The sequence below is a fragment of the Ictidomys tridecemlineatus genome, chromosome 5 (genome assembly GCF_052094955.1).
Source record: "Ictidomys tridecemlineatus isolate mIctTri1 chromosome 5, mIctTri1.hap1, whole genome shotgun sequence".
Classification (NCBI taxonomy): Eukaryota; Metazoa; Chordata; class Mammalia; order Rodentia; family Sciuridae; genus Ictidomys; species Ictidomys tridecemlineatus.
Window position 1 is genome coordinate 118,999,259 of NC_135481.1, and position 27,942 is coordinate 119,027,200.

Genomic DNA, 27,942 nt, shown 5'->3' on the forward strand with positions numbered 1-27,942 from the left:
ATCAGAGCTGACCAGCGAGAGACCGTGTTATGAAAAAGATGGTGAAGAATGTTTACCTAACTGTGCTTGATAAGAGCCTCACACTCTTGGGGCTGGGGTCATGGCTCTGAGGTAGCATGTCCTCCTAGCGCGCGTGAGGCACTGGGTTCAATCCTCAGCACCACATAAAAATGAAATAAAGATATTGTGTCCACCTGCAACTGAAAAATAGATATTTTATTAAAAAAAAAAAAGAACTTCACACTCCTGCCTTTGGGTTGTGAAGCCGCCCTGGAGAGAGGCACGGGCGGTGCCTATTCCTCTGCTGTTCCACCTCTGGGGAACCTGAGGCTCGGGGAACTTTAGCAGCTCACTAGTCGTCACAGAGTTAGTGGCAGGTCTAGGACTTAAAACTGGGTTATTTAATGACTCAGGATCCCCCTTGTTCTCTGGTAGAGCGGGGTTCGGCCAGGAAGCTGCCCTCTAACAGAGGGTCTCAGGCAGAGGCTTGTCAGGAATTTTGCGGAAGGTATTTGGGTCGGTTAGTTGATGGGTCCCGCTCATCATCCCCCCATTGGCCCTCCTCCCTGCCTTTCTCCCAGTGCAGCTCTGGGCCTCCAGTCCTTTTGGAGACAGGAGTAATGACAGGAAGAGTGCTCTCATGAGCACGTGGGCTCGATTGCTCTCCTCCCGGATGGCCAGCGGAGTTGGTTCCACAAACGCTTTCTGAAGTATTCCTTTTTGTCTCTCATGGTACCAGGTACACGAAAGCAAATGGGGGCCTCGGTGAACACCCTGACCTCAGGGAGCCCCTCGCTGGGTGCAAGAGGCAGGTAGTATGCTGCAAGGCTGCAGTCCCGGCAGAGGAGAGAGCCACCGACTATGCTGGGAGAGGTCACGCTCCTGGAGAGGTGGCAACCATGGTGGCCATGTGGCAGCTTGCCACCAGGACTGAACAAGGCATAACCTGGGACAGTCCAAGGGAGGAACACAACCAGTGACTAATTGTACTTGTGAAATAGTTGAGTGACACACAAAGTTTTATTCGAGATCAGTCTCCCTTATTAAATTAAGACTTGCATTCAAATGCCCAAGGCTGTCCTTCCCACCGGACCTGCCAGCCTGGCCTTCACAGGCTGGCGAACACGTTCTCTCTTTTTGGCTGACATCTTGTTTCCTTTTCCTTAACTTCTGTTCTGCAATTATTACAACAATTTTTGTACTTCAAGGAATTGATGAGCGCCTGGTACATATGCAGTTAATAAATATTTAAGAAAATGAGATGCTAATCATAGTGGACCTCCAAGGTCATTGGTAGCCATGGTAAAGTGGTGGGCATGGACTGTGACTTTGGTGATTCTAAAGCAGCTCTTATGTCTGTGCTAAAATAGTGTTTTGTAGTGGAATGGTGAAATACAGGATCTGGGCGACGTTCAGTATGCTGGCTTTCTGTGAACCGTAGCTGGGCTACCCCCATACTGGGCTCAGATGGGACGCAGGTCATGCCTGGACACTGTAGCAGCAACAGCCACAGGAAGATGGGTGGGGGGGTTAGAAGATGACAGTGGAACAGGCTGCGTTCTCCTCCCCTTACACCTTCTCCCCCCATACAACTCAAGCAAGGGTGGGAAGTGTCAGGTGACTTACCCAGATCCAGGCATGCCCTGGGTTCGACTTATTTCTCTAGACTAACGCAGCTCCCAGCCTGGAGCCTAAGCACACGCTGCATTAATCAGCCTTGCTGGAATGATCACATGGTTTCTAGCTGCCGCTTGTCAGCAGCTGGCGGAGCTGGAGGCTGCAGGCCCCTGTCTGCAGAAAGCCTTTCACTTCGGAATATCAGGGGGGTGTGGAAGCCCCGCCTCTGTATTCTGCACTTCTCACCATCTGACTGACTAAATGGTTGTCCTCCGCACCAGAAAGGCCACCATACAATCTGAGGAAACTGTTTCTGGCTAGGTCATGTTTGCATTTGAGGAATTCAGGTATGTTCTTGGTTTTCTACATCAGTCTGCTGCTGGGTTTTTGTTCTCGCTGGGTTTTTGCTGTGTAATGACAGCTTAGGCTCCGGCTGGTTCTCACAATAAGAAGGGTTCTTGTCTGCATTTGGAGGGGTTATCCCCATGTGGGGGTGGGAGGTGCAGCGGTGATGCAGGTCTGTGTGTTTACTGCATGCAGAAAGCAGCATGGATAATCGGTTTGATCATGTGTAAATTTGTGGGGGACCCCACCTTGTGCCTCGTTTGAGCTGCTCTTGCTGGCATAGAGTTAGGAATACAGAACAGCAACTGTTTATCCAGAACAAGTCTCTTGCTATCTTTTGTTTTTCTTCCTTTGTCGAACTCCTGCAGTCTGCTTCTCTTTAAAAAAAAAAAAGCCTTGTAGCAGTGAAGGTGAGGATTCTGCAAGTCGACCGCAGAGTTAGATTTGATGTGGATGGGTCTGTCATTGTTGTTAATGGCCAGCTTGTGGCTGGGCTGCTCTCTGGGAAGTGCTCTGATGGTGTTTTGTTAACGGGGTCCTTCCTGGCTTTCCTAAGCTTTCAGCTGCTCTAGTCATTAGTGTTCCCAATTAGGCCTTTTGTGAATCTCATTCCTTCTGTTTTCCTCCATCTCTTCTCTGGGAATCTATCCCTGGGCATGAGTGTGGGAAGGGACCTTCTAGGAGAGATAGTTTCTAAGAAATGAAAATTAAGGAGGTGGAACAGGAGGGCAATCAGATGGCTCTTGTGTCTATTTCTACCTCTTGGAGCATATGGACAAGAAAATATGTGTGTGTGTTTCTGACCTCTGGCTGCTTTGCATGTTTGAAATAACCTTTCTGTGCATCTGAGAACTGAGTAAAAACACCTTTTTGATAGGCAAAGAGTGTGTGGGACCTAGGTACCACTTTGATGGGCCTTTATGTCCCCTCCAAATGTTACTCTAATAGTCGTTGAAAGAGGAAGACAAGAACCACCTTCCTTATTTGTAAGAGAAGACTAGACCCCTTGGAGCCAACCTGGAATAGATGAGAGGGTCCACAGTTTCCACCAAGGATAGTTGAGCTCTGGAACTTATCCCCACTCTCTTCTGCAAACTTGATACTTTGGGTCCAGAAAGTTAGCCTTTGCTTCAGAGCATGTCCTGTGTTATTTCTAGAAGGCTGGGCTATGAAAAGAAAATTCTTTCCATGTGGCAACATGCCCTGGTGGCATGAGGCCCACACCCTTGCAGGGTGACCATACTTACTGTGTAGGAGCACTCCATCAGATACCTGACAGGAATTTATTTAATCCCTGGCATGTTGTGATAGGTCAGACCTTAGGAGTGAATCAGGAGCCCTGGTTTCTGGCCTTGGTTTCAGTACCAGCCTCCATATCCTTGTGCAGGTCACAGAAAGGTTCTGTAAATGGTAGTGAGAAGTCGAGTGGTGGAGTTCATCTCTTCTGGTTGGCATCCACATCAGATGGATGCCTGAGCCATCCCGAGCCCTCTTGTTACATCTCACGGTCAGGGAAGAGGGACGTGTGTGAACAAACCCACTCCCACTGTGGTGGCTCCTGGCCCCAGAACCAAGAGCGTGGTCTGATGAGGTGGAAGCAGGCTGGGCTAAAGCTACTGAGCAAGTGGGAGCTTCGTTATGGAAAGTAGATCAGAGATGGGAGGTCTCTTGTCCCCTGGTCAGCATCTGCCCAGCTGGCTCTGAAGAAGTTTGCGAATGAGATTACATTTTGTAGCTTCTGCATGGTTACTGGGCAAAGGGTGTTCGTTAGTCACAGGGTTTGCATGCCTTGAGGCCAGGTAATCGTGGTGGGACAACACAGGGTCTGTAGAGGAGCATAGCTTTTTAACTTTGTTCAAGCCCTAGCATGCAGCAGAATCCCTGGAGAGTTGTTAAAACTCAGAGTGCTGGGCTCTTCTCTCAGAATTTCTGATGCTATCGATCTGAGGTGGAGGTCGAGAATCTATTTCAACAAGTTTCCAGGTGACTTTGATGATGCAGGTCTGGGATCAGACTTGGAGCGCCACTGGCCTAGGAAAGGCAGGCAAATTGACTGTCATGGAGATGAGAGGTTTGAGGCAAAGGCCAGGTGGAGGAAGAGGTGTGGAAGGAATCAGAGCAGGAAGAGGCAGGTGGAGTGCAGAGGTCTCCTGGCATCCACAGGCATTGGCTCCAGCACTCTGCAGGTGCCAAACTCTGCACATGCTCAAGTCCCCGTACAGAATGATGTGGTGTGTACACCTGACCTCTCACATCTCCTGCATACTTTAAGTCATCTTTAGTTGACTTGTAACACCTAATGCAATGCAAATTCTCCCCAAGTGGTTATAATGCCGCATTGTTTAGGAAAGAAAAAGTCTAAGCATGTTCAGTACAGGAGTAGTTTGTTTGATTCTTTCTTTTTTTCTGAAATCTTTTTGATCTGAGGTTGGTTGAATCTGAGTGGCATCCCTTCTGGCAGTGAATCAGAGCCAGGCATGCTCATAAGAGCTAAACTATGGCCAAGTCAGATGGACAGCCCCTCATTCTCCTGGGGACATATTGCAGAGCAAGAGAAAGAAATATTGAGACCACAATCAGAGAACTTGGTGTATGATCCTGGTGCCCTGCCTTTGTGGGCTTGGCAAGTCTCTTGATCTTTCTTGGTGTCAGTTTTCTCAATTGAAAAATGGGATAGGGCTGGGGATATGGCCCAAGAGGTAGCGCGCTCGCCTGGCATGTGTGCGGCCCGGGTTCGATCCTCAGCACCACAAACAAACAAAGATGTTGTGTCTGCCGAGAACTAAAAAATAAATATTAAAATTCTCTCTCTCTCTCTCTCTCTCTCTCTCTCTCTCTCTCTCTCTCTCTTTCTCTCTCAAAAAAAAAAAAAGAAAGAAAGAAAGAAAGAAAAGAAAAAAGAAAAATGGATAGTGATTCTTGCCCAGAAAATCTGTAATGTGTTAGAATCCAGTGGGGTCATGTAAGCTTTCTAAATTCTAGCTGTCTTTTCTACTCGAATCTAACAGGATGAGAAGACCCTGGGGGCAACTCAGTCAGTTGATTTCAGGCCTCCTGTATGGACACACTCCACAGGTACCCTAGCTCTAAGCAGGGTCAGGTTCATTTTTAAAGGATGCCTCCTTTAGATGCACCACGTTTTCATGCCATCCTTCCTGGTGCACTGTGAATTCCTCGAGAGCTTTGGTGAATCCTGTTTTTAACTTTGTTTCCGTGGTGTTTAAACTGCTTGACACATAGTGGGTCTGAATCAGCAGTTCTCTCCAACCAGGCCTCCGGGACTGAAAAGTGGGCAGCTCTCTGCTTCTCAGGGTGGACGTAAGCGGGTGCGGAGGCTGCCCAGCCCAGCAGGGCCTGCGGGAGGCTGCTCAGCCCTGGCCCCCATTCTCCTAAGGAGGCTGTGCCAGGGAGCACGTTCTAGAGGTGGTCTTCTGCTGCCTGGGTCCCCAGCCATAGAGCTGCAGTTCCTGGAGAGCCAGAGAAAGCGGCCAGCACCTCCCAGCTGGCTAGGGGACTCTGGCCTGCCACTGACACAACAGTGTTATTACAGTGTCAGGCGAGCTGTTGAGCTGGCCGTCACGATAGATAGCGGTCACTTCTGTTTTCAGCTTTTTATTTTTTACTTTTATGTGTTTGTGGTATTAAGGTGTTTTTGCCTTTTTAAAAATCAGTCTTAAACAAGCCATGCACTGAATGGGCGATTGTAAGTTAGCATTTGCCCATTACCACACACTGCAGAGACTGTCTCTGAGGCTTTGTGAAAGAAACACCACGTCACTTTCCTTCTACCCCTACACCCAGACCAGTGACAGCTTTCCCTTACAAGGACAAAATTGAGGTTTAAAAAAAATTTTTTTTTAGTTGCAGATGGACACAATACCTTTATTTATTTATTTATTTATTTTTATGTGGGGCTGAGGATCAACCCTGGTGCCTCTCATGTGCTAGGCAAGCACTCAACCCCAGCCCCTCAAAATTGAGTTTTAAACACTTTTTTTTTTTTTTGCCATAATCCCTCATGGGAGTATGGAACTCAAATCAGTACTTGATTTATTCTAATATATTTCCAGAAGAATGTGGCACAATAGCTCCAAGATCTAAAATCTACAGTTGGAATGTGTCAGTCACACGAAAATGGGAAGTAACTATTTTGAGTATGTTTTGTTTTATTTTATTTTTAAGCAAAAATGTTATTAGGGAATGATTGCAGTTCAAACTCCAACTAACTCTCATTCTTTATTAATTCATAGTTATATCTGGTCTACAGACTGTTAGAATTTTTCTCGCCCTTTCACTGGAATATTGAAGACTTGGAGTGAGTGGCATGGGAGGACCCAGGTCTTCAAGTCCTGTGCACCCCACCTGGGCCAGTGCCAAGGGCCCAGGCCAGCTCAGTCCCTCCTGTCTTCCAGGGACCCCTTTTCCTGTCACCCCTTGAGTAAGCTGATACTGGATAAGTTTTGATATTAGGTACATTGACCTTCATACTGGGCGGAGAAATGTAGCCCAGGCCAACCGGAGAGGCACTGGGGCTGGGTGGGGAACAGACACTGCCTGTGACCTTAACCCCTTCCAGGCCTCATGAATGTGAGCAGAGTCCACCCAGACCTTGTCCCAGCTCTGGTCCCACATGTCACTCTACTCACTTGAGTTCAAGGTCACTGCCTGGGGCCCAATGGCATCTCTGGCTCAGCGACCATTTCCTACCCCTGACCCTCCCAGTCTCCCCAGCCATTGGGGACAACTCCTGCCCTCTAGCTCTGCCATCCTGCCCTGCTCCATTCTCTTACTCTCCTGAAGGCCCACTCTGTCCTCCTGGAGCCCCCGCTACTCCGTGGGGCTTCCTGCCTCCCTGCTAGGCCTTGGCTCAGATGTGCCCTGACCTCTTTTAACACGCCCCTCTCCACAGTGGGTACGCCTTCCCCTCACTCGGCCTTATTTTTTGTCAGATCACATATCACCATCTACACACTGTAGATTTTAACCTCGTCTGTGCTTGGTGGCAGTAGGAGCACCTGTGGGAGAGGTAGGCCAGAATGGAGAAGGAGAGAGCAGGACCAGGGAGGGCCGGCGGGCTCCGGTGACGTGAGTTCTGCTAGAGCCCAACAAGCACAAGCAAAACATTATTGTGGGAAATCAGTTGGCTGCTGGGGTGGCGAAGCAGAGGGTGCCCCTCTGTCCCCCTTTACTGAACATGTCTTATAGTTTTTCTCAAAGAAAGGCAGTGTTGTCGATCTGGAGTTGGAAGAATGGGCTTCTGTGCTTACAGTGGAGATGTAAAAGCTGTGACCAGGAGTAAGTCACAGTTCCTCTTGGCCGTGGCCACCTCTGTAGAAGAAGAAAGGGTGGCAGCGCTGCAGTGTCTGCTTCGTGTCTGGGGTTCTTACGTGTTTGGCTGGTTGAGAAGCCACTTGCTGTGACACCCCCACTCCTTGCTAGTGTGCTAGCAGTCTCCTGGGCTAGAAACCAAACCAAACCAGAGGAGGGGACATCCCTGGGCACATTGCCCAGAGGAACGTCCAAGAGTATCGCCTTGGTCCATGAGTCTCCCAGCCACCTAGGATAGGTGTAGAATCTCTCCATCCCTGCCAGTTCCGAAAGCTCTGAGTCCGGCTCTTTGAACTCTTCTGCCATTAGGATAACCATTCATTCAACAGATGTTTCCGGAACAGCTACTGCAAATAAGCTGCCGTCGAAATGTACCAGGAGTCCACCCCCAGGACTCGCTGTCCTCTGGGGGCCAAAAGCCTGGGGCCGGGGAGCCAAAGTGAAGCCAGCAGCAGAGCAGGGGAGAGAGTCCACGCACTGGGCCAGAGGAGAGCTATGGAGATTTCAGGAGGCGCTGTGGGGTGGGCCTTGGAGAGGTCATGGATGGGAGGGCAGGAGTGGAGGCCAGAGCCCAGGTGCCGTGTGTGCTCTCCGCACCTCAACTGGTCAAACCCCCGGCGGCCTTGTCACAGCCTGTGAAGGGTGCAGGCTTAGTTCATCTTCCTTTCTCCAGCCTAGTGACAGGCTCTGCCCTGAAGTTTACTCCGTTACTGGTGAAAGTCCATTGTCTAGGAGCCTGCTCACTGCCGTGCAGTGCTGAGGCTGAAGGCTCTGCGTCCACTTGCCCTGTCCCGGGAAGCTGCGGAAGTTCTGTGTGGTCTACTTTCCCACTCTGCAAAATGGAGCCATTGTTCATCTCAGGAGTTTCTGTGCTTCGGTGAGATTACTCTACACAGCAAGTGGCAAGTGGCTTTAGTACCAACCCAGTAAGTCCACCACCAATAGTAGAACGCCCCATAGGCCCTGTCCTGGACTAGAAGTACACAGGAGCCAGGAAGAAGGTCAAACGCCCTAAGGACAGGGCCTGCCTGCTCTCCCCCTGCCTCTCGGTGTTCAGAAAGAGTGCCAGAGTCAGCCCTGGGAAGAAGCTTGCGACACAGTATACCCATGGTGTGGCCAGCCAGCAGAGAGTCAGGATGGTGGCTGGGTTGGCACAGAGTTGCTCATCTGAGACACGAAGCAAGTTCCTTGCAGTTGACAAATGGACTGTAGCCCTCTCTGGCTGTGATAATACTGCCAGAGCCCACCACCAAGTGTTGACACATCCCCTGGGGTCCCAGTGGGTCTGGGTCTAGCGCTACCTACACTCTGGGTCCACAGCAGTCCTCCGTGTCATCTCTCATCTTTCCCCGAGTCTGGCTTAATTGGTGAGTGTCCACTGAGCCGGTCTGGGCTCCGCCGGATGGGTGCCACATGTGAGGGAAAGCAGCTAGATATTTGCCGAGAGCCCTTCCGACAGCTGTTATGGTGCCTTCATGGGGTTCTCTTAGACAGCAGGAGGAGCCACTGAAGAGTTGTCAGGAGTGACCTGATCTTCAAAATTCTGTGTACTGAATCTCACCTGGGAGGGCACATTGCCCGTGCATCCCTCAGAGCTCTTGAGTGCAGACACTGAGGAGTGAGGCCCTGGAGGGTGCATTTTTAAGGCTCTACTGATGACTCTGCACCCCTTAGTTAGGCGTTAACCCTAGAGCTAGGTTCTGGTCATGCTGTGCTGCTTTAGATAAGTCATTTAACTTCACTGAGACTTGGTTGCTGTGGTTTGAATCTGAAATGTTCCCTAAAATTACATGTGTTGAAGTCTTGATCCTCGAGACAGCAGTGTCCAGAGATGGGACCTTGGAAGGCGACTGGATCAGGAGGACTCTGACCTCTCTTTGGATTAATTCATTGATGGATTCATAATTTAGTGGAATTTTGGGAGGTGGTGGCTATTTTGGAAGGTGGGGGCTCATCAGAGGAATGAGGTCACCAGAGGTGTGCCTTTGAGGGCATGTCTTGTCCCAGCTCCTTCCTCTTCTCCCCAGCATGCAGCTCTGCCCCTCGGTGTGCTCCCCCGCCAGGACAGAGGCCTGAAAGCAACGGAGCTGTGTGCCCATGGACTGAAACTCTGAAGCTGTGGGCAAACAGGACTTTCCCCCTTTAAGTTGTTTTTTCTCAGGTATTTTGGCACAGCATGCAAAATTGACTAAAAAAATTTTTTTTTCCACTGAAAATGGAAGTATTTAGTTTGGAGAGATGTGGTTCAGAAAGTTAGAGGGGCCATGTTCAACTTTGGAAAGTCTAGCGCACTGGAAAGAGAAAGGTGCTACCCCATGTGCTTTTGAATTCAGCTGGTGCCTCCTGAGGCACTGAACCAGGCATGTTGCACGTGTGACTGAAGCAAACCTCGGCGTCGGGTCCAGAGTGCGGGCTCGTTCTCAGCTTGGATCTGGTACCTCTGTGGCTGGCCATTTGGATCTCAAGAGTTCACTTTGTAGTCGTGTACAAGCAGGAGGGATTGCTCTCACTTCAGTCCGCCTGTTCAGAGCCTGCTGGATGCAGGCGGTGATCTCACGTGCATTCTTTGAGACTAACCCGCTTCCATCTTCGGCAGCCCAACCCCTGGAAGAGAGAAAAGACGCTGCTTTCACTGGTTATGAGGCCCTGGAGAAAACGTGAGAACGTGGAGCTCTGCCACCCTTGATGACCGCTCTCAGCCACAGAAGCACAGGGCTCCAGGAGGGAGGTCCAGGGGCAGGGAAATGGCTGCCTCTTGCAGGACCCCCAGCCTGATTCTTCAGAAGTCCCTCTGTCATTCATTTTCACATTTGGTAGGTCAGACAGCTGTGTAGTAAGTCAAAATAGAGCCTTCTTGAGAAGAGGGAGGAGGTGGGTCGAAGCTGGGATAGGAGGTATCTCCCGAGTAGGACAACAAGCAAACGATGACTTAAACTTAAAGGCGTGCCCGTCCCCAGTGGTGGGGTTCCTCTCCTTGGAAAGCCATGCTTTCAGAGTCAGTGGCTCCTGGAGTGCTTCCAGAGCCGCAGCAGGAAGCCTGCGCTTTTGTTACCCACAACTTGGTGGAGAAGATCCTCCTCAGCAAGGTGGAGGCGGACACTGTAGCTTGGCTACAGCTGTTGAAGTTCTCCTTGGTTACCTGGAATGCTCTCTTGGGACATTGTGGCTGTCACATCCTTGGTATGAACCAAGTGAGAACTACTCGTTTTACCTGCAGTTTGCTTCAAAGAATGTGAGAGGGAGAGGCATGGGTCCTCCCCTGATGCTCCAAAGCACACGGTCCTTGGGGACCATCCTTTCCCAACCTGTGAAGTAGAACTCTGTCCATTGCTGGGGCAACCCTGTGTGTCCGTCCTGAAGCCCTCCTGGCCTGCCCGCCCTTTCTCTTACAGCTGAGCTCCCAGGACGCACAGCTCTTTCTGCCCTGGATCTGCTGTGTCAGGAATCTGCACGAGCACTTTGCTTCCCATCCTAAACCTTTGTTTTTTTCCAGCTAAAATCCTCCAAAACCTAGCCCTGTGCACACCATCTTCTTCAGGGAACATCTGACCTCTAGAGCCATATGTTTCTTTCTTCCTACACTCCATGCAACACTTAAGTGTAGAAGATGTAATCTAATATTTTTTTCTCAGTCCTATTTTCTTAACCAGATTGAGGGTCACTTGAGGTAAGAAAAATCCTGGCATATTTTCATAACAGTGGGAATTGTTGTTGTATATTTGTACACACACAATATAATGATTAATTAAGCCAGTTGCATTCCCTGGTACCCTCCCCTTCCTTCTTACACACGTTACCCTCTTGCCACACACCAGTCCTTATTGTAGGTCCTAGAAGAAGAAATGGCAAAAGGGGACCATTGCCACCTTCTTAAGCATGAAGGCCTTTGGGGACTTTTTAAATTTTTTTTATACTTTTTTAGTTGTAGTTGGACACAATACCTTTATTTTATTTACTTATTTATTTATTTATATGTGGTGCTGAGGATTGAACCCAGCACCTCCCATGTGCTGAGCAAGACCTATGCGTGGACAGTAGATCCATGGGAAGGCCCAAACAGGCTGTGTGTAGGTTTTCAAAGCTATAGATATTTACAGAAAGTGTTGTGTTAGTCGAAATGCATGTGGCGTTTTAAATCTATCAATGTGGTTTCTGATTCTTAGTAGGAAACCATGTGCAGGAGCACCCGCTATGTTCCAGGCACTTTGGTTCTCACATCTGATGCCCACAGAAGCCTGTGAGCAGTGCTCGGAGCACAGATTCCAGACCTGCGGTTACATTGTTGTCACCATTTAACCTAAGAGGCACCCGAGGTTCAGAGAGGCTAAATCACTTTCTCAAAGTCACACTGCTTGCAGCTGGATCTAAGTATCTTAACTGAAAGAAAAGGGGGAAAAAATAAATAAACACAGCCATCGCCCACCCTAATTTTGTGAAACTGAGAAAACCTGTCAGGTCCCACAGTCTTTGTTTTGGATAATGTTCTGTTGAATTTTGACCAGCTCACGCTTACTGAACCTGGCTGTGCTCATTGAACCTGCCGGCCCCGTGTGTGGTTAAGCCCTGTGAGCAGCCGCTACTGTCAGACCCGTTTCACAGGTGAAGGACCTGAGACAGCCAGGTGTGTGAGCATGGTCCATGTCACAGAGCCACAGTTGGACCCCAGGCCTGCTGCCTCTGGAACCTGTGCTTCTGATTGCTGTCTTAGCCCATTCCAGACGCCAGGGGTGGGGGTGTCCTGTGATCAGTTAGAGGACCCCCCCAAAGAATGATGGTGGTAGCCGAGGCTCCCAGAAGCCTCGCCGGTGGAATCTTCCTCCTGTCTCCCCACATGTGACGAGGGACCCTCTGAGTTTGTGCTCTGGAGAACACTGCTGCAGCAGAGGGGGAGTCTGGGCCTGGGCTTGGAGAAGCTGGGGAGTCTTCAGGTCACCTGTGAATGGCAGGCAGCAGACGAGCGCAGGGTCCAAGTCTCCTCTCCCAGTGTGTGCAGTGGGGTGGATCGTTTCTTCTATCCTTGCCTTTTCTGCAAAATGGGGCTGTTGTCAGGGAAGTATGATTGTTGTGCAGAAATGCTTTCTAACCTGAAAACCTGAAGTTGTTTTTTAAAATTGTTATTCACCAAGGTCATTTCCATCCTAGTATCTAGCACAGCACACCAGTTTATTAGGAGGAGTTAACAGTGGGATGAGTGACTGCATGTTGCCTTCCGGGTCTCTGGGTTCTATAACTGGTGTGTTAAAACTAAAAAAAAAAAAAAAGGGTTTGCAGTGCTGGGGACTGGTTAGAACCCAGGGCAGGGCCCTGCGCCGGCCAGGCAGGCTCTGAGACTGGAAAAGTTCATGAGACATTTTTGTGTGTGCCTTGAATGTTCTTTCTAGATGGAATTTAGTGAAGTCACTCATCTAGAAAATCAGAAATCATGTTCATTCCATTTACGGTATCGCACCCCACTCTGGATTGGTAAGGCAGTTTATTTTGTTTTTCTGACACATCCCTGGCAGAAAGAAATTTTTTAAGGAATTCCAGAACTGCAGGTTTCATTCAGCAGTGCACGCATTGGTATTCCCTCTTCCTGCTGCTCATTGCCTCGGATGTGGCCATCTGGTTTCTGCTTTTGCTTTCCTTTTTTTTTAAAAAAAGGAGTTTCTAATGTGTCACCCTACTGATGTAGCTACTCTAGGTGGCACTGGTGTGGCACACTGACTGACAGGGAGAGGGCTGAGCTGAGCTCCCGCATCCTGACCTCCTTCCTTGAGGCATTTGCCCTCAGCACGGGCCACAGGCACAGAGAGGGTGGAATTGCTCTGGCAGCAAGGTATTCACAAACAAGGGTTAGAAAGGCCTCCGTGTCGGTTTCCCAGGGCTGTTTGTGTGCTAGACCAGCAGTGTCATTTCTTGGAGACTGTTTTGCCCACCGTGGGGGTAGAGAGGAGTGGATAGAGGGGATCACAAGTTCAAAACCAGCCTCCACAATTTAGTGAGACCCTAAGCTCTTAGGGAGACCCTGCCACTAAATATAATATAAAAAAGGGCTAGGGATGTGGCTCAGTGGGTAAGAGCCCCTGAGTTCAATCCCCAGTACCAAAAAAAAAAAAAAAAAAAAATTGTTGGTGTTTTCTATTCTGTTTAGGTGTTTTGACAGAGGACTGTGGTACCCTAGGACACCAGTGTGGACTGACTTGTCTCCCCACAAAGTTCTAGTTGAAGCCCTAACCTCCAAGGTGACCATACCTAGAGATGGGTCTTTAGATAATTAAATGCAAACAAGGTCATAAGGATGGGCCTCGTGTCCTCATGAGAAGAGGAAAAGACACCAGAAGGTTTGTACACATAGTAAGGGCTACATGAGGCCACAGAGATGGCAGCCGTGAGCACGGTAGGGAAGGCTCCAGAGGACACCATCGCTGCCCTCTGCCAAGCCTGCAAGGTGCAGTGAGGACACAGAAAACTGTAGGCGTGGAGTTCAGGGCCTACCTCCTCCCATCCCACTCCCGCGCTAGAGTCGGTCTCTCCTGTGCTCTAGAAAGACCCTGAGCCCACCCGGCCTCTGCTTCTTCGTCGGCCCCAGTTTCTAGTTGATGAACGGCCAAAATCAACCGTTTCGTTTGCTCCAGGCTTGGCTGGCACCCAGCACACGTGCCAAGTCCTCAGCTACATTTTCAAAAGTAAATGCACAAGCAAGACACAGAGCATGAAGACACCAACAAAGAACCTTTTTAGGTATCCCAGCCTCAGACGGCTGTGCGTCACTCTTGGAGGCAGCATTCACTCTTCGCTTCCCTAAAACAGACTGAAGGACCCAGAGGCGCTTCCGATGGGTAAGGGAGTGGGAACAGTGCTTGCTGTGACCTGGGCAGGCAGCGCGTGCAGACCCTGCCTTCACCCGAGCGCCATCAGGGGTGTGCGAGGACTGGCTTCTGCTTATTCGTAAGTGCCAAGATCTGTGTACAGAGTACTGTTTAATTAACACCCTCAGCAAGTCAGAAATTAATTACGACTGAGGAGACAAACCTAAAAATCATCAGAATTTGGTCCTGGCCCTCAGGCTAACGGCAGACCTGATGACGCCCCACCCTGGCCTGCCCTGGAGAACCGAGGGGACAGGAGGAGTGAAAATGTGTCGTGCTGGAAGGAGCGGGGAGAGCTAGGTGTGGGCTGTCCTGCGCCCTGTCTGGACGGACTTCCTCCCTGCTGGGCTGCCAATGCCCTGACCTACGTGTCAGGGTCAGGAGCCATGGCCAAGCTGGCAGGCGAGATGGAGCCCCCCTCTGTTCCTCTGGAGTCCAGGCCCCTAGGGCCCTCAGCCCTGAACCAGGCTGCCGTCATTCTGGGGACCAGGCCCAGGCTTCACGCAGATCACACTTGTCCCTGTGCTCCCACAAGCTTTTTTCTTTTTAATAAACTAGTCTCATTAATTGGAAAATTTATGCTCATAATAAAAAGCCCAAATAGAATAATGCTAGAACTTCCCTGAAGGCCTTAAACTCTGAGCAGAGGCCACCGCTCGGGTGGCTAGCCGTCTGGGATGGTCTCTGGTACTGTTTAGGACCCTGTGTGCCCTGGTTTGTTCCACTGTGTGTGTCACAGCATTGGTTACTCACAAGGACTAGAAAGTGGGTGGCAAGTGTGGGTTCCTGGCTACTCTGTGACTTCCTTTGGGTTCTCCTGAGCACACTAACCTCTCCGAAGCAGGTGCTTTCCTCAAGAGCCGGGACTGTCAGGCGGGCCGGGTTGTGGCTCAGGGGCAGAGCACTTGCCTTGCATGCATGAGGCCCTGGGTTCCATCTTCAGCACCATAGATAGATAGACAGATAGATAGATAGATAGATAGATAGATAGATAGATAGATAGATAGATAGATAGATAGATAGTGTTCATCTACAACTAAATAAAAATACTAAAAAAAATAAATAAATAAAGAGTTGGGACTGTCTGTTCGTCCAGTCGGGCCCAGAGGACACCAGATAAACAAGCGACTAGACGGGAGGAAGGCTGTCAGGAAGAACACTAAAGCCCCTCAAAGTGAGTTGCGGGGACAGAGCCCCTGCCGGCGATAAACATTTTTAAACACAGTTACTCATATACTTACCTCATAATTTCAGTTTCCTAGCTTTTCCAGTTCAGGTAGGATGAAGATTTGACCATTAAAGCAACCCTCATTAGGTTTCTTAAAGCAAAATCTGAAATCAAATTAATAACTTGAAGGTTCACTATGGATTCAAGAAGCAGGTCTGCTGAGGTGCTGAGTGAACCCAGGCCAGAACCCTAGGCTCTGGGGGGCTGGCGGGGACTGGGCGGCCTCTTCGCCTGCAGTCTGCGTCTGCGCCCACTCTCCCCCCTGCTGTGTCCCAGGTGCTGTGGCTGCACCATGAGCTTAGTCAATGGTTTCTGCCTCTTTGTTTCTTGGCACTGGAGCGACCTTGGCCAGTGGCTCAGTGCGTGGGGACTGTTTCCGGCGCTCTGCTGCCTGACAGCGAATGTTTACCAGCTCCTTTTATGTGCTTTCTCCCTCTCCACTTTTAAAGCACTTTTTTTTCCTCACTAAGTTGTCCAGACTGCCTTGAACTTGCCATTCTCCTCCCTCAGCCTCTCAGGAAGCTGGGACTCCAGGCTTGCGCTGTTTTAATGCACTTTTAATGAGATTATGCTCTCTTCTGAATCTGCCGTGCTTCTCGCTCATGATTTACGCCCTGCCTTCTCCTCTGGACTTAGATCAGCCTGCTCTGCTCCACACGCAAGCTACACCTTTTCCTGTGTGTGTGGATTAGTTCTCTGTCACTGTTTCCCCCTTAATTAGAGAGGAAAGTGTGGCTGCTAATGTGCTCCCCACAAAACTGTCACCTTGACTGAACAGAACAGAACCTGGACATTCCCCCCGAAGCAGTCAGTTCCTGGCTCTTCCTGCTCTTTGCATGTATGTTCGCCCAGTCTGCACCAACAGGCGCTTCTCACCCCCCCCCTTCCCTGCCCGAGAGCGGGAGGAAAGGCCTCTGCATCCCTCCTGACGGCCACCTGCGTTCCCAGCTAGTTGGGTCTGTACGAGGTAAGTATATGAGCTCGCTGAAGGCCATTCCACTGCCCTGCGCCCTGGGTCCTTCCTCTTCCCGTTGAGAACGATAGGTAGGCAAATGAGACAGTGGGTGTGACAGTGCCCAAGGCGGAACTCTGTAGGTCCAGGCGTTGTTACGTGATCACACATTCCTCCTGGTGTGCAGAAATAGGAGCTTGGAAGCAGCTGCGCTCCTATGGGTATGAAGAGAAGAGGTGCTAACAGGAAGGCCCTGCTCCCCAGGCTCCGGGAATTCCCCGCCTGCGAAGGCCATCGCTTTTAAAGGGAGAGAGTTCTGTTTGGCTGACTGGAGAGGATACATTTGAAAGGATATCCTTAAACATTTTTATTTATTTTTAGATATAAGATAGGTATAAGATAGTGCTATACTTAAGTATTTTTTAAAAAAAGTGCTATCCATTTTCAGCCTTGAGATATCCTTCACCCAGGGTTGTGTGCGTGTGTGTGTGCATGTGTATGTGTGTGTGTGTGTGAATTTTCTAGTTGTAGATGAACATAACTTTATTTTATTTATTTATTTTTATGTGGTGCCGAGTATGGAACCCAGTGCCTCACCCATGCTAGGCAAGTGCTCTACCACTAAGCCACGACTCCACGCCTGAACACCCACTTTTAATATTGAACGTCCCTGTTTATTTCACAGGATGGCTTGGAGAATTCATGACCTATGTGTTTGAAGGACTTGTCAGCTACAATGTGATACACACAGAAACATGCAAGATGGGGGCAGATCTCCCACAGCAGACACCAGCTCTAGTCCACTTGCTGCTTACATCTCAGAGGCCTTGAAGTACTTGCTTAGCTACAGTTTTTCTCAGACTTAAAATGGACATAATGGTAATAAATGTAAAGAGCCCAATACATAGTAGGTACTCAGTGAACATCATGCAAAAGAGATGATTAGACTTATATCCTGGATGTCACAATTTTAGACTTATATTCTGAGTGTTGCCAAATGAATTCTCCATACACTTAGACCCTATAAATACATTTATATTTTCCCATGTGTTTTTGTTTTTTATTTGTGTGCCAAACTTAGAATCTCCTGTTTGAAAGTTTTGCCTTTGTTTTGCAGAATAAAACATTTCTGAGGTTGAAATTAATCAATTAAGCATTAGTGGAGAGCAGGAAATAGGAACCAGTGCTGTTCTCTAGAGCACACCCTCCAGTAGAAATCCAGTAAAAAATTTTTTATATTATATTTAAAGGCAGGGTCTCACTGAGTTGCTTAGGGCCTCACTAAATTGCTGAAGCTGGACTTGAGCTTGAGATCCTCCTGCCTCAGCCTCCTGAGTCGCTGGGATCATAGGCATGCACCACCATGCCCAGCCATTACATTACTTTCTCATAAGAAGTATTTGGCGTCCAGTACATATTTTTACACCAATATCGCTTCTCAATCCAAATTGTCCACATGCCAAGTGCTCAGAGTCACATGTCATTCGAGGTTATTGGACTAGACATCTAGCCCTGATGCACCGAGACAGCCCATCTGAGTACCTAGGGTTAGGAAGCCCTTGTCACATAAGGGTGAAGACAGTGTGTGCGCGCCCATTTGTGAGGGGAAGAGGGCTCACGGCACTTATAAATGTGCGTTGAATAGTGAGAGAATATACAGGAAGCTAGTGACAGTAGCTGCCTTGAGAAGCTAGGGTAGAAAGGAGGTGTTTTGCTCTCTCCTTTTTAAAATATTTTAATTTTTCATGACATGTAACATTTGCTAAATAGAAATTTTGGCTCCAACACACCCCGCCATCACCAACAAACCCTTGCTCCAGAAGTACGTATTATAAAACTGTCCAGAAAGCTTCAGCCAACGGCTCCAGGAAAACCAACATGCATGGCCTGCCGCCTGCCTGTACTGGAAGTAGTAGGGTGTGGAGCCTGCCCCCTCAGCCCATGGCCTAAAGACAGGCCAGATTTAGAGTGATCCGAACAGGGCCACACACCAGCCTGGGGGCCTGTGGATACCCAGGCCTCAGCATGGCTTCCTGGAGAAGACCAAACCAAACCGAGTCCTCAGGGCAGCAGGAGCTGCCGAGGCCAGGATCAGCCTTGCTGCAGGGAGTGGCTGAGCGCCCAGGGGTCTGCAGGGCAGGGGGACAGCAGGGTGTCCTTATTACCGCTTTCCCGCTGGGGGTAGGTCTTCAGAGTTGTGTTTGAGCAAATGCAATTGTCAGCTTGCAAATGACCCGGATCACTCCTGGAACTGTGGGAAGGAGAGTGTGAGGAGATGGAGGGAGACCAGGAAGCCAGGAGTCAGCCCAGTGAGCACTGCTCAGATTTGACCTGATCCAGTGAAGGAAGGGCGTTCCAGAGCGGCTGCCAAGGAAGATGGGACAGTATTAATTAAGACAAACACGGAAGGAAAAGCTCGGGACAAAGATGGACGGGGGCAGCTAATTACGGCCAGTGTGTTGAGTACCATCTTGGGCTGGTGATGATGATGTGGTCCAAGCCACCGTGAACCCTGCGTAGTAACAGGCACAGCTAGCCAGCAGCAGAGAAGGGAGCCAAAGAGGGAGAGCGCTGCAGTGGTCCTCGGCTGGTCAGCCTGGAGGAAGGAGCCGGCAGGAGGAGGGTCTCTCTTCAGTCTTCAGAGGGTCATGGGCCCCTGTGGACTCATGGGAAAGGCTGCAGCATCCATGCAAGTTTCATGACTCCAAGGCTGGGGCCCTGTCCTTTAGGCCACAAAACAAGCCTTCTTTTTTTTTTTTTAAAGAGAGAGTGAGAGAGGAGAGAGAGAATTTTTAATATTTATTTTTTAGTTCTCGGCGGACACAACATCTTTGTTGGTATGTGGTGCTGAGGCTCGAACCCGGGCCGCACACATGCCAGGCAAGCGCGCTACCGCTTGAGCCACATCCCCAGCCCCAAAACAAGCCTTCTTAAGCTTGAGATCTTGTGGAAGATGCTAGTGCGTGGGATAGTCCTGGCGTGCTTCATGCTGGTGAGGTGGGACGCACCCAGTTTTAATTGGCAGTCACCATCCCAAATTCCAGGCCACGGAAGCCTTCTTTTTAAGTAACAATTGCCCTTTGTCCTGGGTGTGGAGGCACACTGGTAATCCCAGTGACTGGGGAGGCTGAGTCAGGAGGGTGGCGGGTTCCAGGCTAGTCTGGGTAACTTGTGAGACCCTGTCTCAAAATGAAAATAAAAAGTGCTGGGCATATAGCTCAGTGGTAGAGCGCCTCTGGGTCCAATCCCCAATACAAAAAAAAAAAAAAATTCTTGAATATCCCTTCATCTTTGCACTTGTTTTATGGTACACCCCTGCATCCGGGTCTGTGTCCATAGCAGTCCTATGGCAGAATAAGGGCAAGTGGTGAAATTGGCCCAGGAGAGCAAGGTGAAGAAACTTGCCTGAGTTCCTGGAAGCATGCACCACACCCAGGTCCTCCCCCGTCAGGCTAGCTCACCAGAGCCCTCGGCACCTCCCGAGTTAGCCTTCCTCTACTCACAACCCTCTGCTCCTGTGGCAGAGCATCTTGGTCCTGATTTGGGGCTGCTCAGTACGATGGCCAAACTGCTCCCTAACAAACAACTGAAGCACATGGCATTAGGCTCTGTCCCCAGAAACCTATGCCTAGGAGCCAGAGGAGGGAAGTGTCCCCGCAGGCATGGCCAGGGCCTGTTGCAGAGGGCCTGAGAGCTGCATGAAGCAGATGGGGGAGCACGCGTCTGTCCCTGCACAGCCCCCTGCCAGGGTTCACAGGCATGCGTCCTCTGAATCAATTGGGCAGGAGCATGACTGGCCAGGAACTCAAGGTTGAAAAAGAGACCCCGATGAAAGGCCAGGGGACCTCACGTGTATTGCTATGTGAAAGGCCAATCTGGAAAGGCCACGTTCTGTCTGATTCATCCCTGTGACGTTCTGGAAGAGGCAAAACCTATGGATACTATATAAAGTCAGTGGTTGCCAGAGGCTGGGAAGAGTGAGGAATGAATAGGAAGCGGAGGCTTTTTTTTTTTTTTAATGAACTTTATTTATCTATTTATTTTAAGAGAAATTTTAGGTTCATAGCAAAACTGAGAGGAAGGTAGAGATTTCCCATATGCTCTCCAGCTCCATTCACTCACAAATTCCCTTTACCAACACCCCCACCACACCCCCTGCCCAGTGGTATTTGTTACAGTTGATGAGCCTACAAGGGCACTTTCTGATTGCCTGGATTCTGTAGCTCGCTCTAAGTGGCCATGGGTTTGGACAAATGTATGACACGTGCCCACCATTATAACATCACCTAGGCTGCGCTCATGTGGGTGGGGACATGTGGGAAACCTCTGCAGACTCTAAAACTGCTCTAAAAAACACTCTTTAAAAAGAGGGAGACGAAGGTTGGCTGAGAAGGAAGTTGGCAAATGCTCGCCGGAGTTTCTAGTAAGAGCTAAGTGCTGTTGAAGAGCTGGAAAGGATGAACTTGAGGACCTGGCAAGGAGGGGCTGGGGCTAGTCACTGTCTAGTAGGTGGCTTCAAGGCCTTGAGGCATGTTTACTGCTGGACGAGTGGCCTCCCAGAGGAAGCTCAAAGCTCAGTGGATTTATGTGCCTTTGGAAGTATAAAAAGTTTTGAGTACTCTGTGTCAAAAACAGATGTACAGATTCATAGATTCCAGGCCAGGATGATGGGATTAAAATAAAAACAAGTAAAAAACAACTTTTTTAAAACCATGCATTTGTTTTTGTTGTTGTTCTTTTTATTTGTACATGACAGTAGGATATATTTGGCATATTATACATATATGGAATACAGCCTCTTCCCAATAGGCTCTTATTCTTGTGGTTGTACATGATGCGGAGTAACCCTGATCATGTATGCAAATACAAGGCTAGGAAAGTTATGTCCAATTAATTCTACTGTCCTTCCCACTCCCACCTCCTCCCTTCCCATCATCTAACCCGATGGACTTCTATTCTTCCCCTCCCCACCCTCCCTTGTTGTGGGTTAGCATCCACATACCAGAGAGAACACTTGGCCTTTGGGTTTTTTTGAGATTGGCTTATTCACTTAGCATGAGAGTCTCCAGTTCCATCCATTAACCAGCAGGTGCCATAATTTCACTCTTCTTTAGGGCTGTGTAATAATCCATTGTGTATATGTACCACATTTTTCTTTATCCATTTGTCTATTGAAGGACACCTAAAACCATGCATTCTTTTACCTAGATCCAGACTGAGTAAACTGAAGTGAAATTCAATGGAAGTTAGAGTCCCTAAAATGAAAAGACTATCAGGTGGTGGCAGGCACTGGTAGGACACCCACCTAGGGTTGTATGGGATGTAATTCCACCTCTCCACTAAAAAGATCACGTTGCAATGTGAGTTATGGAGAGTGAGGCTAACTCTGTCCTTGAGCTGGAGAAACACCTCCTTTTAACCGAGCACTGCTGTCTTCTGTTCAGTCGCTCCCACACCACTGGGTTCTTGGGCTACCAAAAGTCCCCATATGTGAATGAGTCGGCATCCGGACAAGTGGCCATCAGCATTGTCAGTAGAGAAGCGCTGACCAACCCCACTCCTCCCTGACCAGCAGGTGGAATGTTCTGCTTCTTGAGAGCTTTCCCACTCATTGTTGTCTTCAGCCTCTGGAGCCAGGTAAGGAACAAAGAAAGGCGAGGAGCGAGGCCATGCTGGGAGTGCACAGGTGGCCGGCTGGGCCAGGAGGGCTCCCAGGGCCAGCAGTTTGCCTGAGGTCCCAGGACAGGTTAAGTTGTGCTCTTTGAACTGCCACGTCCCTCTGGGAGGCCACCTCTGCCCATATCAGTGCCGAGTTCACAAAAGCGAATTAAAGAAGCTATGAGCAAATTTGCCTCAACAACAAATTTGGACAAAAATTCTTTAAGGGCCCAGTTTTTTTGTTTTCTGGGTTTTTGTGGTGGGCGGTGGGATTAACCCATTAGCACAGTGAGTCTATTTCTTCTCAGCCCAGACTAGGAAACAGCCGTGTGGGCCGCCTCCCTAGGAACAGCTTCCCTTGGCCACACTTAGGCAGTGCCACTGGCGGCAGGGAGAGCATTGTAAAATACGCCAGTTCCCTCTCTAGAGCAGGGAGCTCTCCTGACAGTGATCCTGGGCTCCTCTCCCCGTCAGGAGGGCAGGTGACCAGCCTGAAGTCACACCTGCTCCAGGAAGCACGGGCACTGAGCCCAGGTGGTCCACAGCCCCCTGCCCAGCCCCACCTCTGCTCCTCCGGGCCAGCTCAGCTCACCAGCCGATCCGAGTGTGGCTTCTAGTTACCTGGCGCCTCCCTCCTGTATCCACAGGGAAGGCCTCGGAGACGATGCGGCCGTGGGCCAGGGCCAGTTCAGGCAGGGCAGCTGGCACCGGGCAGGGAGGATTCGCCCTGTCCCCTCAGCACAGCGCAGACCTGGGCCGTCACATTCCCTTTTCAAGGCTCCGGAGAGACAGAGCATTGCTCTTGGCCGCCCCACCTGCTGGCAGTTGCAGTGACCACGCAGTCAGAGCCGGGCAGCTCCTTTAGATGCAGGTTGCTGTCGCAGTGTCAGGTCTCCTCAGCGTCAGACGTCTGCTGCCAGCGCCTGCTCTCTCACCCTGTGGCCTGTCCTCCCCCGCTGTCCATCACCCCCCGGGTTTGAGGGTGTCCTGCGTCTTGTCAAGCCCCGCCCAGCTGCGCATCCTCCCTGCTCTTCCTGTCGCCCAGGCGGAGCCCCACAGCCTGCAAGTCCAGCTGAGGTGCCACGCAGGCCATGCGCTCTGGCTGCGCCCCCCGGAGCCTGTCTCCTTGCCAGCTGGTTGGCCTTGAGGGAGCCGAGGTTCTTGGTGAGGACTGTTCCTTGGCATCCCTGACCTTGCCCACCAGATGCTAGGAGCAGCCCCAGCCCCAGTCGAGAGCCACTTCCTCACAGACTACAAAGGGTAAGAGTAGAAACAGTGCTCACTGGGGTGGCTTTAAGTACGAAATAAATTAAGGAGTGTGTGGCATCGTCCAGCAGCTGGTCTGTGACCACACACCACCTCAAGCCTGGGCCCCTTTGGCCCTTCACAGCGTGTTCCTCACCACCTGGACAGACCACCAGAGGCCCCGTGCTCTCCCACATCCCGCGCCTGCCACGCTGTCCTCTGATCGTTTCTCGAGGGATGGGCTGCGTCTGATTGAACATCACACCCAGGTGTGACATTGATTTTGGCTCACACTTTACCTTGGAAGATGCCGTTTGATAAGCGTGCACCTGTTAGCTGGGGAAATCCCCACTGCCTCTCAGTTCGCCAAGCTCTTTTCATGCCATTGTCTCATTTAATCCCTCCCAGAAGTCAGTGGAAAGGCCTGGCTTACCGCTCCTCTGATGGGCGAGCGTGCATCCAGGCAGGGAGAGCTGGGACTGCGGAGCCTGTCTGCTGGCTTGCCACTGGGCCACGCTGCCGTGGGAGGATTGTGCCAGTGTTCTTCTGATCCCTTTACTGCCCTGGATAGGTTAGTTCATCTCAACCAACCAGTGCTGTCTGTTCTCCCAGGACCTCTGTGTGTGTGGCTGATAGAAGGAATGAATCCTGGAGTGAGCTGACGAGTTCTTGGAATGCTCTGAGGCTGATTCGGGCATCCATGATCTTACGTGGTCTTGACAACTTTTTCCTCGAGCCATATCCTAGATCTCACAAAAGCCAGGTTTACTTCCAGCCTAATTAGACTAGTAGGTCACCCAGAACAGCTCAGAGCAGAAATAAAATCCTCAGAAGAGACCTGTTTGATTTGATTTTTTTTTTCTGTTTTGTCATTGAAAAAGTTTTGAAATTTCATACAGTAGGATTCTTTTCTGTGTTAAGGCCTCAGAGATAGTCATCCTGAAAGACCGAAAACACAAAGCATGTTAGTCAGCTCTGCATCACTGTGACCAAAATATTTGACAAGAACACTTAGAGGAAAAGTTTATTTAGGCTCACACTGTCAGAGGTTTAGTCCACAAATGACCTAAGGTGAGGCAGGACACCCTGGCAGAAGGGCGTGGAGGAGGAACGCTGCTCAGCTCCCAGCAGCTGAGAAGCACAGAGGGAGAAGGAGGAGTGGGAACAAGATACAATTCCTGAGGGCACACCCCCAGTGACCCACCTCCCAGCCATGCTCCACCCACCTACAGTTGCCACCTAGTACTGTAGTCCTTTCAAATTATTAATCCATCAAGTGGATTAACCCACTGATTAGGTTACAGCTCTCAGGATCTAATCTAGTTACCTCTGAACATTCCTGAATTAACACAGGAGCTGGGGGGGGAGGGACCTCATATCCAACCCCAGGAAACAGTATACCTAAGGAGGAGGCTGCCTTCGCTGTCAACAAACACGGCACTAAGAATTTTGACTAGTAGAAAGTAGAAAGGAATCCTGGGCATCAGGAGTGAGCTCCAGGAGGCCTGGATTCTGAATTCTGCTTTGCAACCACTATTTCAAGACCTTGAGCAGATCACTTTCTTTCACATGACTTCAGTGTCTTCATGGGGCTGTTAAACCCAAGACAGAAGCAATCATTTGTTCAAAATAGTCAGTTGTTGGGCCATCTTTGGCAACTGTGCAAAATCAGAATTAGAGCAAATCATTCAGTCCAATCTTAGCTAAAGCGGAAGTGCGCTGTGTTACCATCAGCTGGATGGATGGCTACCGTCAAACCAAAATCGCTTCCCCTGCAGCTTCCCCCTCCGACAGCAGGAGGCGTACCCGCCCCTTCTCTGGACTGCCAGGGCCCGATGTGTTGCCTAGTGCTAGCCATGGGTCCTGGCCCTCTCCCTCGGGGTCATAGACTTTCTTTCTGATGAACTCCGTTTTACAGGTCCACAGCTAGCACCATAGCCACCTCCTGTCATCGCTCCAGGCCGGATAGCCCCTGACCTCAGCCAGGCTCCATCCGTTTCCATTTCCATTTGCCTTATCATCTTAGCACTCTCTAAGAATGTTTCCAGGTTGCCACTGCAACTCTTCAATTGCAATAGTGAAAGCTTATCCCAGTGTTGCACGTGTGGTCTAGCCTGGACAGAGTGGGCTACGTATTTCACAGTGTAGATATCAGATAAGTGAATCAAGAACTCGGTTACTATTCCTGATTAGGTTCTGCATTAGCTCCTGAGGTGACATGTATATGACAGCAACAAGCTTGCCTTGTTTTCACAAGATAACTGTGGAGAGCTTGGACACTGGGCAGAAAGTCCAGAGACAGGTCCAGACAGATGTCAAGTGATGTTTCACAAAGGTAGGTCAGTGGAGGAATAGTGCCAGATGGACTGGACATCTATGCAGAAAGGAAGAACTTTGCCCTAACTGCCACATGTCATGCAAGTCTTGGGACCATAAATCCAAATGCAAAATATAAAATCACAAAACTTCTGGAAGAAAACTTGAGATGGTCTTTATAGCCTGGAATTTAGACAAAGGGTTCTTAGTCATAACAGCAAAAGTATTATTCACATAAGATAAACTGGACTTTATCACTAAAGCAATTTTAACTTCATCAAAATTAAAAATTTATTTTGTGAAAACATTTTCATGAGGATGAAAAGCAAGAGACAGACTTAGAGAAAATGTTTGTAAATCATAAAGGGCTCTACTTCAGAATGTATAAAGAACTTTCAACATTTAACAATAAGGAAACAACCCAGATTTTTAAACTATAAAGGACATGGACACTTTAATAAAGATGAGATACACAGAATCATAAGTCATCAGGGAAATGCAAATTAAAATTACAGTGACAGACACTGTGCACTTATTAGAATAATTGAAATAAATCGCATAGTGACAGTCCCAAACGCAGGCTGGCGTGCAGGGTAACAGCAGCTTTTCCCTGTGGCTAGAAGGAAGCCAGAGTAGTCAGCTATTCTGCAGGAGTCCAGCAGTTTCTTTTCAGTTAAACATACAGTTAACTGCTGGCGATCCTCCACATTCCCCCTGTAGAAATGTAAAACCTGTATGTGACTGTTCACGGCAACCCCGTTGATAACCACCCGGAAGACTAGATAGCCCAGATGCCCTCAAGTAACTGCGCAATTTGTGCTACATTTATACACTAGAATACTACTCAGAAAAAAAAGAAAAAACTGGGGCTGCGGATGTGACTCAAGCGGTAGCGTGCTCGCCTGGCATGCGTGCGGCCAGGGTTTGATCCTCAGCACCACATACAAACGAAGATGTTGTGTCCGCCGAGAACTAAAAAATAAATATAAAAAAAATTTTCTCTCTCTCTCTCTCTCTCTCTCTCTCTCTCTCTCTCTCTCTCTTTCTCACTCTCTTTAAAAAAAGAAAAAACTGCCGTAATTAGTAATAAACACAACTCGATGAATCTCAAAGGCTTTATGTGGAGTGACGAAAGCTGTGAGTCCATGGCTTGGCACTCTCCAAGACAGTGCTGTGGGTTGGACAGCGGAGATGGCTGCTGGAAGTAAGGGGAGGGGGCCTCTGAGGGATCCTCGCAGGAGAGCCCCAGCATCGATGGGGTGCCAAAGCTGCTCTGCCTTCTGTTTGAGGCATCCCACCCGTCACATTCATAGAAAGGAACCAAAAGCAAAACCAAACCTGAAAGTTCAGAAACAAACAGCTGCTTAACGTGTATGATGAAAAAAGTCTTCTCATCATTACATCCCCTGGATCTGTCGGATCTGTAATTAACTAAATCCATCTAAAGTGTTCTGTTTTTCTTTAATGCTCTTTACATTCACTAGAGACCATAAAAAGGAAGGCAGATGGTTTGGAAACATTAAAAGCCATCAAGCAGCTTGAGAAATAGATCGTTCTCAGGTCAAGTTCACAGGCTCGCCTTGAAGCCTGGCTGGAGGTCCCAGGAATTGCCTTGAACCAAGAGCACGCGCTGCACTCTGGGGCGCCTTCTGCATCAGAAGTGCCCTGGCTGCATTTATTTTCTCTTCACTCTCTAGAGCTGAAAGAGCCTGAGAACTGTCACCCTGGACAAAACCCTTCCTATTAAGGATTGGGTCTGATGTGAGCCAGAGTGGGGGGTTGGAGGGGCGATGTTCTGTAACAGTCACCAAGTCCCACTGCTTCTTCATACCCACTTGAAATCGTGTATGTTTTCAGCCTGCATACAGGGCATTTTTAAACAGCTTTGTTGAGATACAGTTCACATGCCCTGGAAGTCATGTGACTGGAAGCACAACTTGGTGGGTTCTGGTGTATTCACAGTTTTGCGGCCATCACCACAGTCAGCCTTAGAACATTTCATCACCCCAAAAGGAAATGACTCACTAGCTCTCAGCCTCAGTCCCCCCAGCCTCTTCCCACCAACCATAGTGTCATAGAAGCCTCCAGTCTGCTCCTGTCTCTGGATTTGCCTGTTCTGGGCATTATATAAGTGGTATTGGGCAGTCCGTGGCTCTCTGGGACCAGCTTCTTCTCCTAGCCTAGTGTTTTGAAGGTCCGCATTCCAGTGTGTGTGCATTGCCCTTTGAGCTATTAACTGGCACAGGATTTCTATCCTCCCTTCAAAGCAGGACTTTGCTTTAGTTGGTCCCCCCTTAAGGGGACACAGAGAAGTGTGATGCAGGCAGTACTGGACTGGTGAGGATTTTGAGTCCCCTGCTCTCACCCCAGAAAAGCATTTGCCCTGATGTCAATAGTGGTTA

The 27,942-nt window shown here is 49.4% G+C and overlaps 1 protein-coding gene and 2 long non-coding RNA genes across 8 annotated transcripts in view; 2 read left to right on the top strand and 1 right to left on the bottom strand.

Moving 5' to 3' along the window:
- Evl (Enah/Vasp-like) overlaps positions 1-27,942 on the top strand; it is a 143,316-nt gene that overhangs the window by 41,603 nt on the left and 73,771 nt on the right. Inside the window, exon 1 of one of the 6 annotated variants that reach the window (XM_078050849.1) lies at positions 1,745-1,964. The exons of 2 other annotated variants lie outside the window; for them this stretch is intronic. In XM_078050849.1, coding sequence (XP_077906975.1) covers positions 1,942-1,964 — 23 coding nt within the window. In that variant the 5' untranslated portion in view covers positions 1,745-1,941. Of the gene's footprint in view, positions 1-1,744; positions 1,965-27,942 lie in introns of those variants that run through there. 3 more of the 6 variants (XM_078050853.1, XM_005333910.4, XM_021732089.3) reach the window with 3 other exon arrangements.
- On the bottom strand, positions 10,100-15,520 carry LOC144377946 (uncharacterized). Its single transcript, XR_013439285.1, has 2 exons — positions 15,383-15,520; positions 10,100-12,316 (listed from the first exon to the last, which is right to left on the bottom strand). It is a non-coding gene; the product is annotated as an uncharacterized LOC144377946 (long non-coding RNA).
- On the top strand, positions 16,203-26,545 carry LOC144377947 (uncharacterized). Its single transcript, XR_013439286.1, has 2 exons — positions 16,203-16,336; positions 17,007-26,545. It is a non-coding gene; the product is annotated as an uncharacterized LOC144377947 (long non-coding RNA).